The 22,577-nt window shown below is 39.9% G+C and overlaps 2 protein-coding genes across 2 annotated transcripts in view; one reads left to right on the top strand and one right to left on the bottom strand.

The window, feature by feature from the left end:
- Positions 1-22,577, bottom strand: part of LOC116062598 (iron-regulated protein FrpC-like) — a 125,157-nt gene that overhangs the window by 36,379 nt on the left and 66,201 nt on the right. The window lies entirely within an intron of this gene.
- Positions 9,329-10,661, top strand: LOC116062604 (bifunctional hemolysin/adenylate cyclase-like). The gene is made up of 2 exons (XM_031317297.2): positions 9,329-10,043; positions 10,355-10,661. The coding sequence occupies exons 1-2, from the start codon at positions 9,344-9,346 to the stop codon at positions 10,546-10,548; spliced, it is 894 nt and encodes a 297-aa protein (XP_031173157.1). The 5' UTR covers positions 9,329-9,343; the 3' UTR covers positions 10,549-10,661.

Here is a 22,577-nt window from a genome sequence, read left to right on the forward strand (position 1 = left end):
GCATTTCTCAAAGAAATTCGTACAAATTAGCAAAACACCATGGATTACAGCCCGGTCTCACGGCAGGTCGTGTAAATGTATCGTTATTTCAATCTATTGATTCGTGTTCAAGGGGACGTTTTGCTCGTTTTTTACGTGGTGGCCAGCACGAAAATGTGAAGTAATGTATTTCATGGGAAGCATATTTCGTGGCCACAGCACGAAAATGGTAAGGAGTAATATAAAAAGCCGAAAATCAGCGTAGGGAGGCTGGTCGGGGGGGTGGATGGGTCAAACAGCACAGGACTTTCACCTCGGCGAGTGGGGTTCACGTCCGGCGTGTGGCGCTTTGTTTCCCGGGGATCACGTGGCGTTTTGTCCCGTGTGTTGTTGTGGCGTGTCCCCCGTCCCCCGCGGCCGTCTCCCGGCGCGTAAGGCGCCCTTTCCCCGTCGGGTTTCTCCTAAACCCAACCTCCGCCATCCCGTTATTGTGGCGCGTCCCCAGCGGGCCGCCTCGCGGCCGCATCCCAGCTTATGGAGCATCATTTTCGGCCGTTTCCCAGCCGTCTCCCGGCGTCCTTTCCCCGAGAAAATAATGTGACATTTACACGTAAAAAACGAGAAAAACGTCGAATCAATAGATTAAAAATAACGTAACATTTACACAAACTGCCGTGAGACCGGGTTGTGGATTACGTGCAAAAGCCAGTCTCTTGCTCAAAATCCTTAGTCCATCTCTCAAAAGTAAATATCTGTGTCAATGAACATGTCAGTGCCATCAGAATGACAAGTCCTTGTGTCATTGTGTACGGATAAGACCGTCAGATTACTTAGTCATGTTGTCTGGAGTAAACTTGTCGATGTAAACTATGGCTAAAGTTTTGATGACAATTATTGTAAACTGTAGGTTACACCTTAGTGAATGTGGGATTTTGATTGCAAGAGACTGGACAAGATTCACATTTACGCTTTTACTGTTTGTACTGTTATTTGTTGACAGACCATGTCATTGCCATACAGAAAGGAAAAGACAGCACCGCATAGCACAAATAGAACAAGAAATGTGAACATAGGACATAGGATCTCCTCAGGGAAAACTGCACATGCAGTGCTGTAGGAATTACAGTGCTCTCAGTCTTCCTACACCTCCTGATGTTCATTGTAACATTGTGTTGTGCTCTGGCTATATATATATACTTACCAGTTGATGGTTCGTGAGATGCACCTTCGTTAGAGAAAGTCAAGATTCACCTGGGAGAAATTTACCAGTTCAGGACAGATTTAGAAAAAAAGTCTAATGGAAATGTATAGAAATATGCTTGACATATTATGACAACATGTTCAAACATTTTGCATGTAAAGACTTATGCTATGAACTAATGCTATATGTTGTGGGGGGTCAGACTATTCAACAGAGACCCATTATAATACATTTTGATAAACATGACATAAGCAATTGATAATGTAGGAAACAGCAGATAATTGTACATAATCATTTGCATGGATGTACCAAAGATAACATTTTTGATGTGCACAAGTGACACAATGATGTGAAGATTGAACAGGTAGTTTTGAGAATTTCAATTCTGATCTGAGAAATATCCCAAAACAACTGAGAAAAACTAAGATTGCTGCACACAAAACACATGTAGTTTATAGAAATCTGATGTTTTAATATAAAGTAAACTAGCCAACAATATAACGGCTACAAGTCACGCTGACATGATTAGACCATTAAACACACAACTGGTTGGAGAGAAAGGAGAGATGGACAGACAGACAGACAGACAGACAGACAGACAGACAGACAGACAGTTAGACAGACAGACAGACAGACAGACAGACAGAGAGAGAGACAGACAGAGAGAGACGGACGGACGGACAGACAGACAGACAGACAGACAGACAGACAGACAGATGGACAGACAGACAGACAGACAGAGAAACAGTTAGAGAGACAGACAGACAGACAGACAGACAGACAGACAGTTAGACAGACAGAGAGAGACGGACGGACGGACAGACAGACAGACAGACAGAGAGAGCGACAGACAGAGAGAGACGGACGGACGGACAGACAGACAGACAGACAGACAGACAGAGAGTTGACTGACTGTTTGGATCCTTTACACTTTCTAAAATGGGAGGAGTATTTTAACAGTGTGGTATTAGTACTTTTACTGCAGTAAAGGATCTGAATACTTCTTCCAGTGCTGCTGATTTTAGCAGGAGGGAAACAGAGGTAAAGTATGATGAAGATAGTCGAGTATATTCCACTTTTAGATCCACAGATAATGTTTTTTGTAAAAGAGACTCACAGCTTCTGATCATGTTTGAATTGCTTTTGACTTTTAGGGTAAACTATTTATATTCTGTCAATGTGTTCATGTTAAATGGATTTACATTAAAAATATAAATCTGATTCAGCTTTTGGTGAACGTCTGGCAGTCGAGTGCTACTTACACACAAAACATTAACCTATGTCCCATGTTTTTGATTCTTCTACGTGACTGATGGGAACAACCCCCCGCACCACCATCACCTCCACCCTGAGGAAAAATATTTTGTTTTTAAACACAGTACACAGAACTGCCAAAACATACATACACACAAGTATTGGGATGTGCAAAATCTTAGTAGAAATAAAGTAATCATCCATAAATACAATCTTAAAAGCAGAAGTATACAAGTCAGCAATCTTCTTCAATTAAGTAAAAATTTAGAAGCAGAAAAGTCACACAATTTTACTTTACTTTGTAAACACACTATGTAGAACAGCTAAAACATACACATTCAAGTATTGAGAAGTGCATAATATTATCAAAATAAATCAAAGATTTTCCAAAATCAATCAAATCAAATTGGTACTGTTGTGGAGTCTACAGACCTGCTGGCTGGCTGGCTGGGGTTGATGTGTGCCTGAACTGCTTGTAGATGGTTGCCCCTGCATTCATTTGCAGAAGAAAGAGACAAAATAGACATTTAAAACTGAAAGCATGCAGCAAAGGCTCTCTCCCCCTTTATTATTTATTTATCAACAATTTGATAAATCTAATCTAATATACAAGCATAATAGAATGAGTTGCAATAGTGCACATAATTCAACAATAATGTTTGCTTTATATCATTCATAATGACATTTTATATTTATATCTTACCTACAGGAATAAAAGCAAAATCATACACCTTACACAAGACTACATTTCTGAAATGTTGATATTTGTATCTATTAACTGAGGGTCCGGACAGTTTTTCTCTGGAAGACCAATTTATTATAAACTAAGTGGCTTTAACCTGCGCCTGGGCAATATACGGATATATCTATATACTGTGGTATCAGACTAGATGACGTCTATATCTACTGTATATGGTATATCTATATATATTAATATCTGGATATATCTATGGTGGTATGGAACTCACTTTTTTCAACATTTTTGTCACTTTCATAGATAACTATATCTATATCTATATGGTATAAGTGTTGCCCAGGGTTCAACAATAAGGTTTAACGCCTGATGGTACTGTGCAATCCTGAGCAGCCAAAACTTTCACTGCAGCATCTTTAGCTGCAGCGCTGAATGAGCCAGAGCTCTGGTGGGTGTACACGATCAACACTTTCTTTGCTGCCATCCTGAAGCAAGATGTCAACTGTAAATGATGAGCTTTGCAATTAGTTATACGTCACTTTGGCAAGTAAATTATGCCAACCCACTCGCCCATTCCAGCATCATCGTATCATAAAGCAATTGATGTGAATGTGATGTTGGCCAATCAAGAAATTAGTTTCCACTTGATTTTTTTCAACTTTTTTCTATTTTTTTAAAAACTTTTTTTGTTCAGATTTTGACGCTTTTTGACGTTGTTTTTAGCTTTTTTACACTTTTGACTTATTTTTATGTATTTTTCTGCACTGTCCCTGAAAAACACAGCGCTCTGGGTTCATAGAAGGACATTTCTGCCTCTTTCTTCTCATGCTAAACAGCTATTTTGTATAGATTTGTTTCTGTATTTATTGTTTATTTCATATTAATGTTTAATATGTTTTTGTTTATGTTTATGAATGCACCAATCAACAAAGCTCCACAAACTCCTCGTACTGTAAGTGGTACTTACTTTGGCAATCAATCATTTTCTGATTCTGATTTTATTCAATATTAAAAGCAGTAGTGGTAGTATTTGAAAAATTTACTTTTTAAAATACAGAAAATCAACATGTTTTTGTTTATGTCAAATAATGTCTATGTCAAACATTATTTTTAAGTTTTGACATTGAACTAGGCAAGATTTCAGCTGTTTTTGTCACTTATTTAAACAGTTTTGTTGCATTTTTTGACTCTTTATCAACGTTTTTGACGCTTTTGTTGGTATTTTTTGGGGGGGGGTGAGACACCAAGGAATCACTTTTATTCTTTATCTACTGTCTGTCTGTCTCTCTAACTGTATATCTGTCTGTCTGTCTGTGTCTCTAACTGTCTGTCTCTCTGTCTGTCTTTCACTCTAACTGCCTGTCTGTCTGTCTGGTTTTCACTGCAAGGTTCCTCTTACAAATTTGTTGAGTATATGTTACGTTATTCTATTTAGTTGAGAGACTTCTTCTTCTTCTCATGAACGGGTTTGTACGATATACAAAAATGTATGCACACCAATTCGTATGATATCCTATGAATTCAATCCATTTGTGCCGTGAAAGATAACCGCGGTGTCATCCCAAACCGCGGTTTCCTCCGACAGCTCATCAAACTGGACCGCCAGCTCTTCGGCACGCACTTAGCGAGCGTTGTATCCAGATGTGTTCCCTCCTACCTAAACCAGAACCAAACCGTATAACCCTAACTATGTAACTAAGTACATTTACTCCAGTCCAAATGTTGAGGTACTGGTACTTTACTTGAGTCTTTTCTTTTCTTTTCGGACGGACAGATAGACAGACAAACTGATGATTGACTGTTTGGATCATTTCCACTTTCTTCTACGTGACTGATGGGAAAAACAATCTTTGAAACTGGTCCAGTATTAAACACGAAACAACCTGAGATAGACCTAGAGAAACTGCACTTTGGCTTTTTTTATTCTCATGTCTCAATATCTTTATTTGCTTGGCCCCTGCATTCGTTCTGTGTAATCATGTCTCACCGTAACCCACATCAAACTGAGGCTGCAAAAATACATTATCCCCATTGAAAAGATGCAGTATGGGGGTCCCGCAAGGGTCAATGTAAGGGCCGCTGCTTTTTAGTATATATATAAATGACCTTCCACTTGTATGTAATGACATTGATTTAATAATGTATGCAAATGACACTGTGCTGTACACTCATGGGAAGAATGCCACAGAGGTTGCTTTAAAATTAACAAATGGTTGTTGAATGGCTACACAACTCGTGTCTCACTTTAAATATTGAAAAGACGGTAACCATTTTTTTTAAAAATGGATGCAAACTTACGGAATGTCCTGAGGTCTTAGTAAATGGGCATACAATTAAAAATGTGGACAAATTCAAATATTTGGGTGTTACCCTGGACCCAACTCTTACCTTTAAAAAACATGTTAAAAAACTGAGTAGCACACTGAAATTTAACCTTATAAATTTCAGACATATAAGAAACTCTCTTACCATTGAGGCATTGAATACCTACTTAAGTGCAACGATTGTTCCACACTTTTTGTATTGCATGACAAGTTGGTCTCAGGCAGGTAAAACAGCCTTAAGACCACTTGAATCATTATATAAAACAGCCCTTAAGATCCATGACAAAAAAACACGTTAATATCACCACTGTAAAATAATCACTAAGTACAATATTTTAAATTTTGGAAATTTGATAATGCATTCGAATGTTTGCTTAGTTTTTAAAATCATCCATAATGCTGTTGCTCCTCCTCTAAAAAAATGTATTACGCTCAACCAGGGCATGATCAGAGGTGGGAAACTTGGACTAGATTTTGCTGACCGAGTTTCCCAGTTGGTGACGCGTTGTTGACAACTGACGTTTGATGTAGGCAAATTTCAGTGTTGGGAGTAACGCGTTACAAAAGTAACGCAATTACAGTAATGTATTCCTTTTTGCTGTAACGCAGTAATATAATGCATTGCTAGTTAAATTTCAGTAATATTATACTCGTTACAATCTCAGTAACGCGAGTTACAACGCATTTTAACGCAACATTTAGTGGTGCATTGTTTTTTTTAAGAATTCACCAACACCACAACACATTTCTTCACAGGAAAAAAAAAAGCTGTATTATTTTCCTGTCGCTGTATTCGATGGTTGAGATGACTGCAGAGACAGATACATTTGCGAGATGGATATTATTTTCAGAAGTTATTACGCTGCGTTGAAGTGAGCTGTCCTGTTTCTGTTCCCGTGGCCAGAACCAGAGACGGTACGGACAGCATGTATGTCCCAACAGGTGACGGTACGGACAGCATGTATGTCCCAACAGGTGACGGTACTAAAAACATAAAACAACTGAAACAGCAAATCCCTCAAAGTCAACCACACTCCTAAACACATCGGGCAAAACATCTGCAGCCAGATGTGGCTGCCTCCAAGTCAGTCAACATCCTCTTAAAAGCGACCAATGAGACCAGCTCAGTAAGTTTCATGGATTTCTGTAACTTGTTCCATGTAGAGGGAGCAGCAAACTTAAAAGTTTTTTCCCCCAGCTCAGTTCTAATCTTTGGAACAGACAGAAGGAAAAGATCCTGGGAACGAAGATTGTAAATCCCGGTACTATTTACACTGATATAGGTCAGAAGGTAGGATGGAAGTAGACCTAAAATAGCCTTGTATATGAAGATATGCCAGTGTTGAAGTCTCCGTGTTGATAAAGAAGGCCATCCAACACGTTCATACAATTCACAATGGTGAGTAAGGGCTTTCATAGCAGTGCTGAACCTCAGAGATCCATGGTATACAGTGTCCAGTGCATGTAAACTTTGAGATGCATGTATAAAACATCACCATAGTCAAGTACAGACATAAAAATGGCAGCGACCAGCCTCTTTCTAGATTCGAACTAAAGGCAGGATTTGATTCTGAAATAAAACCCTAGTTTAAGTTTTAATCTTTTGGATGTTGTGCATCCTCCATATATCTGTAAGATGGTGGGATTCCACAACTGCTCTAAACATGTCTGATGTGTGTTTTTGGGCCTTTGTGTGATTGACCCCTGATCTATCCTGATTTAAATCTAGCACTGCATTCATGTTTCCCTCTATAATTAGTGAATTCAATTCATTGAGAGAAAGCAATTCATTGGTTAGACGTGGGAAAAGGCTTTGGTCATATATAGACGATACATATACCAAAGCAAAGGCTATTTTCCTACTCCTTATCGTGGTACATACTGTATATAAGATATCCTGCCTGATAGATCTTTACTACTTTTGTCTACAGAGAGTGCGCATTTCCGCGGCAGTAACGCAATGGAGCCCTTGGTTTTGGTGTCGTCACTAGATGAAGCAGCAATCTTGTAGTCTTTATTTTGTAGACAATTTACATGTCTTTTACATAAATGTGACTCTTATACAAGCGCTACATCTATATTCTTTCTTCTTAAGTAGTCCAGGAATTTAGCTCATTTGATCGGCCCATTTAGCCCCCTGATGTTAACTGAAAGGGTTGAAAGTTCAGCCATCTAACCAAATATACATGCATACATGCCTCGCGTACCCTACTGGAATTTGCTGACAAATTTGTAGCAAAGGGTGAACTGTTAGATCTAAGCAAAGTGTGGTAAAAACATAAAAAATCTAAAAAATAAATCCCATAACCCTCTGAGACCGCAAACCCCATCCCCTATCTGTAAGAGCTGTGGCCTCATCAAATGCAGTTTGCGCAAACTCTAGCCCACAACTGCCCCGCCTGTCTAAAGTCACAGGTTTGTTGAAACAGGTCTGGTGAACTCTTATGCTAAACATGAACGACGTTATAAAACCCCTAAAAATAGGTCTCAACCAGCTATCAAATTCTAAAATAGGCTACACGAGTAACGAGTTACGAGTAACAAACATAGATTAAAAACTGAACAGTCAGCATTTATCATGTTCTTTCAGTCTAGTTAAATGTTTCCTTCAAAGCTTGGTTCCAAAACGTACATACAGTGTCTCGAGTCAAACTTAGCACAGTAGCCCAGATACCACTAGTCCATAGCCGCTGGGTCTGCCAGCTCTGGCTCCGCCGTTGGCTCCTGCACCAGATGCAAAGTCTTTTGTGTGAGTGTCTCGTCGTCCTCTGGCTCCGTCGTCGGTACCAGGTCCAGCTGCGGAGTGGCCTGTGTGGATGTCGCGTCGCCCTCCATATCCAACTCTTGACAGAAAACGTCTGCATCTTTGGCTTCAGTGAAAGTGAACTCTCTCCCTCTGTAGGTCACTCTCAGGGTGGCCAGATAGATAAGAAAGTTTGAGATGCCTTTAGCATGTAGCTTACGCTGTACCCCTATAAACTCTTGACGCCGCTGGATAGTGACTGCGTGGTAGTCAGGTTTAAAGCGCAGCGTTGTTCAAGAATCACGAATCGGCCCTTTTTGCTGTGCTTGTCTTGCCCCCTGAAGAATTGCTTGGCGGTCCTGATATCTCAAACACCTGAAAATCAGAGTATGTGTTCCTGTACCCTTGCCATAGATTCTATGTGCTCTGTCAATTTCGATGGTAGCCTTGTTCTGTAAGGAGGGGATCCATACAAGTAGTTGTTCTTGCAGGAACCCAACTGGGTCATGCTTTTCGCTGCCCTCTTTTAGTCCAATGATGCGTACATTGTTGCGTCATTATCTGTCTTCCATGCTCAAATTTCTTCTGGTCATCAACACAGGCATTCACTATTTTTTCATCTGCCTATTATCCCCCTGTGTTGTCCATTCGTTGCATCAGATCACGTACAGTCATTCCCTGCATCTCAAGCTCTGTCCTCATGTGTGGCAGCGAGGTATTCATTTCTGTTAGCGCTCCCTTTACTGCATTGTGGACCACTGCTTCAAGCACACTTTGTTGCTTCTCCAAGACCTAAAGTCCTCCATGTTTAGGTCCACGCTAGCATCAGTCGCCATGTTAGCAGATTTCTGTTTCTGAGTAGCTAACTTAGATGACAACGAGACCTGCTTTCTTGCGCTTACAGGCATTTTACTGAGTCACTGTGATAACAAATAAAATGATTTGACGTCGAAGGGAAAGGAATGGACCTGATTTTTCAATGAAATGGAGGTGGGTAAGGAGCTTTATCTCTCAGCAACCATTGCGGTTGTTGTTCATGTGACCTCTCAAAAGCCCTTTTTATATTCTTTTTTAACAATTTTTTAAAAATTGTTTTTACTGCTCTTTAATGTTTTATGTGAATCACTTTGAATCACCTTGTTGCTGAAATGTGCTGTGGACATAAAGCTGCCTTGCCTCTTGCCTTAGGTAACGATCAAGACAACGCTCTGATTGGTGGGTGGAAGGATGACGCCTTGGAAGGAGGCGCTGGAGATGACACGCTGATCGGAGGGAACGGAGACGACATCCTGATTGGTGGCTTGGGAGACGACACTCTTTATGGCGAGGACGGAAATGACACTATGATGGGAAACTCTGGCCGGGACGTCTTCCTTCCCGGACCAGGGGCTGATCTGATGGACGGCGGTCCTGGCAGAGACACGGTTGTGTACCGGGGCGATCCTGACACAGGTAAAGGAGTTTATGTCAACCTGCTGACGGGACAAGGCCGCTACGCCGATGCTGAGGGCGACGTGTTGAAGGATGTGGAGATAGTCATCGGCACCGTCTACTCTGATATCTTGGTGTCTGGTTACGAAAGTTCTCTTCTCAAAGGCTCGGATGGCAATGACATCTTGGTGTCCACCGGTGGCGATTACCTGGTCGGCGGTGATGGAAATGACATTTACATGTTGGCTTTCAACCACGGTTCAGTCACGGTTGATAACTGTGCCAAAGACAACGCTACAGACGTCTTGTACATGAGCTCACAGTCAACGCCGCCATTTGACTGCCAACTTTTGCCTGACAGAGTTCTCCTGACTTTCTTTGGACTTAACCAAACTACTATTAAAATTACACTGCAGGGCTGGATCAGTGATGAGAACGAATGTGGTCATTTGAAGTTGGTTTTTAGAGATCAGGAGGTGTCGGTGGACCGGCTGCTGAAAAAGTGTCAGTTAAGACAGAAGAAATCAGTTTGGTCTCCAGTCATAAAGATCATTTATGTCCTCTTTTTTTTCATTTTTTCAGTTTTCATTTTGCAAATAAGCAGAACATTAGTTTTAAGGGCAAAACAACAAAAGAAACGGGAACAAACAGATGTTGATGCAGTATCAGTTTCTCTGCTGGCTGATAATATAGAGTTATTTTAAAAGCAAGGACACAGTTTCTGCAAGGCTGGATCAGTGATGAGAACGAATGTGGTCATTTGAAGTTGTTTTTTAGAGATCTGGAGGTGTCAGTGGACCGGCTGCTGCAAGAGTGTCAGTTAAGACTATTAAGGAAATGTCATCTTCCTGCAAACAAGCAGAACATCAGTTTTAAGGGCAAAACAACAAAAGAAACAAGAACAAAGAGAAACAAAAGTTGATGCAGTATCAGTTTCTATGCTGGCTGATGTAATGTAGAGTTTAATCTTGAAAAGTAAGGACACAATTTCTGAATTTCATTGATCATTTGTCATTTTATCTTAACTAACTAGCCCTTTCAAACATGTCTGTTTAGGACTGATTGTTTGGCTTCCTGTCTTGCTGCTTGTAGCTTTCTCCAGAACCACTGTACCCCAAAATGACTTAAAGAAGGACCCCAAAGTAACCCACTGTGTACTACTAGGCTTGTTTTAGATGAGCTGCGCCTTGCACCCTGCTGGGTCGTGACAAAACGCTGTGGTCAAGTCGGACAGTTTCCAGCCTTCAGTCTGAACAGGAATTTACAGAAACAGTCACTTCCTGTTGAGTCTGATTTGGATTAATTGAAATGTTATCCATATATCCGGTTGTTTAGATTCTGACAGAGTAGCTATTAAAACTCTGCACGCAATCTGCTGCTGATGTCAATAAACAACATTTAAACAAAGTATCTTCAAATCAGACAAATATCAATCAGAAACTCTCCAATTCAAAACCAATGAAAAGTTGATATAAAACCTCATAGTGCACCTCTTTGATCTTGTGAGGTCATTGTTGCCCATGTGCATGACGACAGCGAGTCAGGATCAATTTGGACCCAAATCTATCGATTCTGCGCAGGCCTTGCTGATCTCCAACAAACCTGATGACTTACTATTAAGTTAACAATCAAAAACACTTCAGCAGAGGTATTCATTCTCAACAACGGTCAGGTCAGTTCCACAGTTAACTTTAAAAAGTTTTGTGTTGAAACTCCATCAAAATTGAGATACTGCCTCATTGGGTACCCAACAATACACCCGCCAAGTGTGAAGTAGATCGGATGAACAGTTCTTGAGATATTTAGAGAACACACCCACACACACACGCACCCACACACACGCACGCACGCACGCACGCACGCACGCACGCACGCACGCACGCACGCACACACACACACACACACACACACACACAGAGGGTCCTTGCTTTATAGTTAGATGTATCATGTGTTGTTTATGTAAAACATTTAGTGAATAATAAACCTCTTCTACTTTAAGGGCACGGTGTCTGATTTGGATTATTTAGTAATCTATGTTGAGGAAAATATATCCATAAAATAATACAATCTTATTATAAACTACATGTTGTGTTTTGATTTACAGTAAAAAGTTTAGACAATTCTAACGTAACCGAATAAAATCTATAACTGTACTCAAATGTTTTTATAATCAAATGGATCCTTTATGCTTTGTTCTTGGAAATAAAATCATTCAAATTATTATTTGTGTTAAAATATTTATTTTAAAGAAGAATGTGCTTTCCTCCGTAACGATGATGTGTCTGTGTGAACGGATGCTGGATGTGTCCCCTTGTGTCTTTGGTGCAGGAAGGCCAAACTTAAGATGAATCTTACTTCCCTTAAATTGCATCCACGTTTCCTTCACTTGCTTCGCTTCCTCGCGTCTTAGAGTCCGTCCCGTGAGATGTAGTCCGGGAGAGTTATTGCCAGTCTGTATGTAATCCACATAGCATTCCTGGATGGGAGAAAAACGTGCTCTGATTTCTTTACATTACATTACATGTCATTACATTACATGTCATTTAGCTGATGCTTTTATCCAAAGCGACTTACAGTTGCTATATATCAGAGGTCGCACACCTCTGGAGCAACTAGGGGTTAAGTGTCTTGCTCAGGGACACATTGGTTGATGTATCGCAGTGGGAATCTAACCCGGATCTCCCACACCAAAGGCATTTGTTATATCCACTGCGCCATCACCACCCATCTTTAAACCAATTACAATCGTCTTGGACGTTGCTAAGCTCCTTCCTCGCATCTTAGAGCCCGTCCCGTGAGATGTAGTCTTGCATCGCCAGACCTTCCTCCACAGCTCTGCAGAGGAAGTTCTGGCTAGTCCACACAGCATTTCTGGATGGAAGAAGAACGTGCTCTGGTTTATTGGCATTTCTTTAAACCAATCACAATCATCTTGGGCTAAATAGTCTCAGGAAGGAACTTGTTTTGGTGGAACATGTGGACGTTCAAAGGTAGTTTTAGTCGTGCAACAGAAAACTCAGATTGGACAGATAGTCTAGCTAGCTGTCTGGATTTACCCTGCAGAGATCTGAGGAGCAGTTAACCATAGTCCTCACAAATCAGCCGGAGGTTAGAACGCCAACACAGAGACAGAGGAAGGGGACGGAGATCTGGTCGAAATGAAGGACATCCGCCGGAATTTCCGGCATCAACGGAGCTATCCCAGATGTTGGAACGACGCAATGTTTCAAGTCCACAACAGTGACACAACATGAAATAACATGTATTGCTGTCAAAAAATGAAAAAACATTTTTACAGTGTATTGACAAAGGCTTACACATGTAAAGCACCTGTAAATAACAAACTCCTAAGAGGCATTGCTGCCTAACACCAACGCCTCCTTAACGTTATTTATACTGCAACACTTCTATCATTCATCATGAAGAACTTCTACCACCAGAGGGCGATGTTGTGTAGTTGTTTATATTATTATATATATTTCCAGCAGCGCTGGAAAAGGTATTCAGATTACTGCAGATAAAGTACTAATACCACACTGTAAAAATACTCTGTTACAAGTTAAAGTCCTGCAGTAAAAATGTTACTTCAGTAAAAGTCTGTAAGTATCATCAGGAAAATGTAGTTAAAGTATTAAAAGTAAAGAACAATCCTCCCATTGTAGAAAATGTAAAGGATCCAACCAGTTGTGTGTTTAATGGTCTGATCATCTCAGCTGGACTTGTAGCCGTTATATTGTCGGCTAGTTTACTTTAGAATAAAACATCAGATTTTATAAACTACATGTGTTCTGTGAGCAGTAATCTTAATGTGTAAAGTAACTAGTAACTAAAGCTGTAACAGAGGAATGTAGTGGAGTAAAAAGTACAATATTTCTCTCTGAAATGTAGCAGAGTAGAAGAAGAACATCAAAACATTATATATATATATATATATATATATATATATATATATATATATATATATATATGCCACTAGGACCTAGTGGCAGTGTATGTCCTTGTTTGGTAGAGTCTGTACGCTCCCCACTTGTTAATAAGAATGTATGAAATACATTTTCCTCCTCGAGGACACCGTCAACTAACTGACTAAGTCTTCCTGGTATTCAGAAGGTTAATAAATGTCTGCTAAGGTTTGTGTAAACTAAGGAGAAAATACATTTATTTATAACCATTTCTTCCACAAAAGACAAAATGCTGCATATGAACTACAACAAATATAGATTGTTTTAATGCTTTAATCTTTATTGTTTCTTTAGCAGTTAGTGCATTCCCCCAAATATATTCATCTCTAAGAGTTAATACATTTCAGATTAAATCAGCAGAACATTTTAATATGAGACTGCAGTCTGTAAGTATTTCACTGTAGAAACGGCATCAGTTTCTAAAAGGGGACGAGGGGAGATTCTCTAGTTTTGTGCTGCTCTACACCCTTCAGCTCTGGGGGAGGATCTTGATTATCATAGTCAAACCGAGGTCTTTGATAGACCCTCAGATGGATGCAGTCGTCTCCTCCAACAAGAACCTGCAGTAAAAAGAGGAAACTTCTACGTATTAACAAATGCATTCATCATGATGTGTTGTTGAACAGTGAGGATCTTCTACCAGCAGGGATGTGTTTAACTGATCTTTAGTCTCCTGCCATGAATTTAACTATGTTTATTACATGGCTTGGTTGAATTCTAATGCATTCTGCTAACACACCGTTGTCATGCAAACAACTCCTTCAGGCTGATTTAAGACCCTAGACCTGTAGTGGCTATAACAACCGCCTCACTCTATATTATCCCTTACATATTATACAAAGACATTTCTTTCTTCAAATATCACAATATTATTTACCTTGATGACGAGGTTTAATCCTTGCACAACCTGAGACCTGTATTTAAGTGCTGTGTATTCCCCATAATTAAGTCCTGTCTCTTTTTCCACTTGGGGCTTCACCTGTGTATGCATGAAACAAAATATGATGTAAATCCAGACTGACTGAAATGCAGACCAGAGACTTGTGTGTGTAGGTTGTGTAAAATAAGGCAGGTTGAAAATCACCTGATGACAAATCTTCTGAATCCACTCAGTTGAATCAGTTGTCCTACTCCATCCTCCAGGTATGGGAAGGTTAAACATTGTCACATGTTCTGTTGAAGCTAACAGAGAAGTCAACTGTCTGCATTTACTTGTCTCAAGTGTTCATTTGCAGCTGGTTATCAAATGTATTTATACTGTGTAACTGCCTCTGAATGCAGACTGGAAAGTCTCTCACACACACACACACACACACACACACACACACACACACACACACACACACTATCTTTGTTGGGACCCATCATTGACATAATGCATTCCCTAGCCCCTTACCCTAACCTTAACCATCACCACTAAATGCCTAACCCTAACCCTTACCCTAACCTTAACCCTTACCCTCACCCTAACCATAACCTAATTCTAACCCTAATCCTAAAACCAAGTCTTAACCCTCAAACAGACCTTTAACCTTGTGGGGTCCAGCATTTTGGCCCCACAAAGCTGTCCGGACCCCACAAGTATACTGGACTCCCGGTTTTTGGACCCCACGAATATAGTTAAGCACACACACACACACACACACACACACACACACACACATGGTTTAATAGTTTTCTGAGAGGAAAAAACTCTCAAAACTACAAAAAAAACTCACCAAAAGGAAAAAAAAAAAAAACTTTAATTCTTTAATTGATAGCTCATTGCATTCTAGTTATTATTGTTAGCCATTAATATCGCTCTATGCATGCTATTTGTAGATGGCCATGTTTAGCTTAGGTTTGCCCTTGCTATTGGTCTGTAATTATCCTTTCTAAACAGTCTGTATTGCTGTGCTTTGTTGTTACAGAACCACACACAGAAACACAAGCCTATTTGTTTACATAAACCATCTAAACTGCAGCCCTGAGGCCTGGACTATGGAGCAAGATTTGGCGTTAACGAGGTAACTTCACGTTCAACCCAGGGTATTCCGTATCACAACGGTGGATCAGTTGTTATCTGGTTCAATCGCCGTGGTAACTTATGCTGAACACCTAACCTTCTCCGGAGCAGGTTAAGTTGGAGATTAGAGATCAACTGGTGTAAATGCACCGCCTACTGACCAATCAATGCTCGGTTGAAAACGGCGTCATCGTTCTTAGAAGATCAGACGGAGCTCGGTGTGTGGAGAGAGAGGTGCGCTCATAAAAGACATTTAGAGACTGATAACCCCGTTAACATTCCCTGATGGGTATTTTTATGAAAGATATAGATTTTCAGCGGAGGGAATTAAGCATAGGTAATTTGTCAGCTTGTTGAGCCGTGTGTTGCCAATGCGCACATCGGTTTGAATTATGTTTTTATATTTTTTTATTTGCTCTCACGATCACTTTACCACTGTCAGCTAAAACTGAAATAATAGGCTAAAGCAACGACAGTTTATGGAAAGCACAAGTGTAATTGTGGTCAGATCTTGGTCCTGACTGATGGGGGAGTGAAGTTGATAAGAGTTGTGATTTACGCATTGCTGCGTCGGCTATTTTTTTGCCAGCTTTCCTCCTGTTTTAGGAAGCAGCGACTGTATTGTGTTTTGCCTGTGAAACTGTGTAAGTGTTCTTCATTTTTATGCAGAATTATAGTTTGCTCATCTTATATAAAATATGCGGCTCTGGTAGATGTTTGCAATTGGTCACGCTGTGCAAACACCGCCTCTTTTATGTGAACGTACGCGTCACTGGATTGGGAACCCTGGGTTGATTGAACTAGTTGTTAACTACCGTCGTGACACAGCTTATGCAGGACCGAGGTTGTTAGGGTTAGTGAAGCCGGGGAACTGAAAGAAATCCAGGGCATGTTGATCTTGCTTCGTAGTACAGGCCTCTGGACTCTGCATCTCCTTTCTCCCACACTCTCACCTGAACATCAAAATAGTGTCCTGACGAGACACCCTGAAGCGATTGTTACAACACCTATTAAACCATATTTACATATTCTCTCACACAAGGTTGTTAAAAAGTAAAATATTTCTCACCCAATAGTTCAGTGAGGCTGAAGAGGATCAGGAGCCTCCAACTCTTCATCCAATCAGCCATCGCTCTGTGAAATATCACACACACAGAGCCACAAGAAGAGGAATAAACATCAGGGATATAGCAATGCATCATAGATGAGTTAAAAATGGATATAAATGTGTAAAGATTAGAGATGAAAAGAAAATATAGATACAGTTTTTTAAACGTCCGAGCATGTAATCTACTTTAGATTTCACTTGTTTGTCTTCAGACGTTATTACGTCTCCTTAGTTTATTTATTTGAAGAGATTCCTTTCTATTAATTTATTTATTTTTATGTGGATAAATTAGAGTGCAGTCACAGAAAACACCTTTCACATGTCTGTACTTCAGTAGTGACTTAGTAGCTGAACCACTGACGGTGAAGCAAGATTAAATCAGCAGATTTATTTTATTATTATCATTTTATTTTAGTGATTTATTACAGTAAGCATTACTTAAGAGTTCTGTGTGAAATCCAATAAAGTCCAAGGCAAATTGTAAAAGTAGGCCTTCACCACAACGGCCTTTATTTAGCACAAAAGTACAATTGAATGAGTGATTAATTTGTTATTCTGTTAGAAGTTCACAACAAATGCAGGAATAGTTTAGGAAAGGCAGGTAAACTCTGCCCATTCTTCTCTGGAAAATGTTTGAATAACACACACACGAAAGCATTTCAGTTTTTTTTATTTTTTTTTTATATTATTTATTTATTTGATAGGGACAATGCTCATTGATCAACAGACAAATTACTTGCTGTCAACAAGCCAGAGTTAGCTACAAGTGCTAGTTTCCATCTGTTGTCCCTAGCCAGGTCTTAACAGGCACCCTAAAATACAAAAGTCAATACAAATACACTATACATTTAAGAAATACAGTAGCAATGTAATAAATACAGCAGGAATTTTAAAACAATATGAATATACCCTCAAACAGACAATATATTGCTCACCTCATCTAATCCTCAACTTAATTACAGTATAAAGTACAGTATAAATAAGGAAATAAAATAAAAGTATGAGTAAGTATGTGGTGTATGGTTACAATTGTACTTGTCCCTAATCCAAGATTTAAGTTAAGTTTGTTCTTATGTCACTTACCCAAATATAATCCAGGTCCTTCACCGTTCAGATGTCGAGTGCACTAATTGCTCTGGGCAGTTTCCTGTTTTATCCTGTGTTTCCGCTCCCTTTTTGCGTGTGTGTACTTGTTTGTCTTTTTGTTTCACCTTGTTCTGGGCTTCTGGCTTAGTGACATACCTGACAGTCTTTTCATATCAACAATCCAATCAACCACCCTGCATAAAGTCTCCAGCGCTGCGTCTCATGTCTTACATTGCTTCCTCAAGTCCTCCACTTGCCTCCATTCCTCGTGTCTTAGTCCACCAAGGAGACACGGGAGAGACGGAGGAAATCATCGGAGGAGAGAGGCAACGAGCAAGACTTACAAGAGCTGCGCGGAGCTGCCAGCAGGCAGTAGACACACACACACACACACATACACACACAATCAAAAAAGAGTAGTGATTGTTAATGCCGTGTGTTTCTGACAGGAAAAACTCTCAGAAAACTATTAAACTATATAAAAAAAAACTCACCAAAAGAAAAAACTCTCTTTGTTCTGCACCATTTCACTTTCTGTCATCTGACCGGCAAAGGACCTGAATGACCTGTGTGTGTGTGTGTGTGTGTGTGTGTGTGTGTGTGTGTGTGTGTGTGTGTGTGTGTGTGTGTGTGTCTACGACAGAGTGATACATGTAAATTGTCCTTCTTGGTCCGCCAACACCTGAATAAGCATGACAGTAACTGCTGTGGGAATTTAGCTGCAGCTTCTATAAAAACTGAAGCAGGACATCATTGGGTCTTTTATGGGTGTTTTTATACTATCAAACGGCAGTAAACATTCTCTTCATCTTCCTCTATCACTTAGTAATTCACACAACACAAATGCCACCTTGTGGTCTAAAAGTGCAACATCAAAAAACATGAAATCATGTGTTTGAACTTGACCTAACCATTCAGCCATCATGAAATGTAACTTATAAATTAATAATAATGAGCAAATAATACAACAAGCATTATTTGACAAATGTGACATATTGTACTGTGCTGTATTGCTGCTTATTTGTTTTTATGTACTTTGCAGTACTTTGACCTGCCTCAAGAACAAAGGGGTTGAAGGCCTAATTTCCAAGGAAAGAATAAAGGTTTGTGTTGTTTATTCTAGTTATTTATAAACAGTAAATGTTGAACCAGTGTTCATTCTTAAAGGAACTGAAAGGGACGTTCCTTTGGCAAAACCCTGGGGGAAACTGTGACTTGAAAACAATTCTTAACGGAAAGCCAACCTGTTTCAGTGAGAAACACGCAAGTAATATTTTTTTAAAGCAGCCATATTCAGCTCATTTTCAGGTTCATAATTGTATTTTAAGGTTGTACCAGAATAGGTTTACATGGTTTAATTTTCAAAAAACACCATATTGTTGTTGTACTGCACCGCTCTCTCTCACTGCTGCAGATCCTCTTTTCAGCTGGTCTCTGTTTTAGCTACAGAGTGAGACCTCTTTTCTTCTTCTGTACTATCTTTGATTGCACTGCACATGCCCAGTAGCTCAGATGTAGATCATGTCAGCTAGCTAGCTCCATAGACAGTAAAAGAAAGGCTGTTTCTACAACTTGGGTCAGTTACAAGGCAGGATTAGCTGGGAGACTTCTAAATGAGGGCGCATGTAAGTAGTTCTTTCGTAGATTATGGTGAACTTGTGTGTGTTGTAGCAGTGCTTTGCTACTGAGAACGAGGTAGCATGCTAGCGTTAGCATGCTAGCGTTAGCATTAGCGTTAGCATGCTAACGCTAACGCTACGAGCTAATGGTTGCGGTTAGCCTGCTCGTTTCGGCTTGTGACGTCACAAGCCGTGCAGATTTTGAACAGCTCACCCAGAGACTGAAGGCAGGACACATTCAGAAACCGTATCTCACTCTAAACACCATGGATGGATTTTTTTCAAAGTTTGTATGTGTGTGGAAGCACCAGAGACACAAAAGAACTCCCCAAATCCCAGAAAAAGTGATTTTTTCATAACTTTAAGTAATTTTTTAAAAGTGGTCATTTTGTCAGAGTGTATGAATAAATGTTTATCTACCCTAAATTTACCCTTACTATGTCCAACAGATGAATGACCTCATTGATTTGATAAAGCCAACGTTGTCGTTGGATTACAGCCTCCTCTCAAACATTGACTTTGTCATTGACGTCATGGTGTCAGAGGTATGTTCCAATTTTAGTTGAAGAAAGACATAAAGGCATCCATTAATGTCACAGTTCTACCATTCTAACAGAATTTAGCTTACTGTTACTTGATCACGCATAAATATAATTAGATCTTTTAATTTAACATTAATAAAGCTGGTAATGTGTCCTCTTCCTTGTTTATTTTTTTCCTATGTTGTCCTGAACTCAAATGTTTTCTTTTATTCAGGCCACAATTGACATCCTGGTGAGATTTGAGGGTTTTTCCAGATTTTATGCAGAGAAAATCCTTGGAACAATCATCGAGTGATCAGGTGCTGGATCAATCAAGATGATTGAACTGTTACTTTTGTTACTGTACTGTAGGCTACTTAAGTTGAATTTTTAATTAAACTTTTACATTTTTTGTATTTCATGTGATGTAGCTATGTCACTCAACTCTACATTTTTTCCTCCACTACATTTATTTGACATTAGTTTCTAGATCAAGATTTGATACAAAGGGTAATGTGACAAGCTTTTAAAATGCAACACATTGGTAAAGTTTAAACCAGTCAGGAAGACACGGACCTGCATAGTCGATAGTACTACTCATACAACTACAACTAATAATAATAATTTAATCATTGTTATTATGATTTCTATTAATAGTAATGATCAATAATATTGACAGACAAAAGATAATGCATTTATTCAGCACAGTGTTGCCAACACAATGAGAAAGGGAAGAAGGTGTATTAAATGTACAATAACTACTCCAAAGACCACTCAGTAACTGGTCAAGACAACAGGCAGATGACAAGGACCACAAGACAGACCAGTGTCTTTAGCGCTCCTAGTGGTAGTGACCACTAGGTAGGAGCTGGTCGCCAGGAGCTGGTCAGGACTGTGCAACAGGTCACAAACACACTGACCTGCATAATCGATAGTACTACTCATACAACTATGACTAATAAAAATAATTTAATCATTGTTATTATCATTTCTATTAATAATAGTGACCACAGGGCAGACCACTGAGGAGCTGGTCGTGACCAGTGTCTTTAGCACCCCTAGTGTTACTGCCACTAGGGTCCCTGCCAGAGACCATGGTCCCGGGACAGACCACAGGATCGGCTACAACCCCTGCTGCAAAAATAAACTACTCCATTACAGTAACGTGAGTAAATGTAATTTGTTACTTTCCACCTCTGGACTTACATGATCTTTTGGAGGAGTTGTTTTTTTCTTTTAAAAACACACAAACACACAAACACAAATACACACACACACAAATACACACACACACAAACACACACGCACACACACACACACACGCACACACACACACACACACATACACACGCACACACACAAACACACACACACACACACACACACACACATACACACGCACACACACACAAATACACACACACACACACACATACACACACACACACACACACACACACACACACACACACACATACAAAACACTCACACACACAGACACACACCCACGCACATACACACAAATACACACACACAAACACACACACACATACACACGCACACACACACAAATACACACACACACACACACAAATACACACACACACACACACACACACACACACATACGCACACACACACACCCACGCACACACACACACACACACACACACACACATACACACGCACACACACACAAACACACACACAAAACACTCACACACACACATACGCACATACGCACACACACACACACACACACACACACAAAACACTCACACACACACATACGCACACACACACACACACACACACACACACACAGACACACACCCACGCACACACACACACACACACACACACACACACACACACAAATACACACACACACAAATACACACACACACAAACACACACACACACACACACACACACATACGCACATACGCACACACACACACACACACACACACACACACACACACACACACACAATTCACACAATTGTGATGACTCCTCCCTCTCATGTGAGCTGGGTAGGAGGCAGACAGAGGCGTGGTAGTCTACACCTGGTTACCATTTGCTTGATTGACTCTTTGTCCTTTAAAGAGGGATGGAGAATCAGTTCTGGTGATCTCTCTCTCGATCCTCACATCCAAAAAATGTTTGTTTTTGAGTTTTGGTTACTTTATTATTCACATGTGATGTTTGGCTTGGCGTACAATCATCACCACTGTTGGGCACTGCACAATTCATGACAAGCATTTTGTTAGATTGAAACAACTCACTAGAGTAGATTATTTCAATATCCAAACTTTAAACAAGCTGATTTCACTTTTATGCTTCGTCTTTACTGCTCTTTTACTTCGTATGATTGACACATAGCAAATAAAATAATTTTAAAATGAAATACTGGTTTGTCAATCGATCTCAATGACAAACACCAGACCTGCTTTACAAAGCTGCTTTTTACTGAGTTTGATGATTTAAATACCAGATGTTTTCTTCCAATCACAATCACAATCAGAAAGGGCTTTATTGCCAAGTACGTTGCACATACGAGGAATTTGTCATGGTGTTGTTGGAGCATGTCACACATACAAATATAAGAAGGATAAAAAGAATATAAACAATATAAGTATAAACATAT

The sequence above is a fragment of the Sander lucioperca genome, chromosome 2, assembly GCF_008315115.2.
Source record: "Sander lucioperca isolate FBNREF2018 chromosome 2, SLUC_FBN_1.2, whole genome shotgun sequence".
In the NCBI taxonomy this organism is placed as follows: domain Eukaryota; kingdom Metazoa; phylum Chordata; class Actinopteri; order Perciformes; family Percidae; genus Sander; species Sander lucioperca.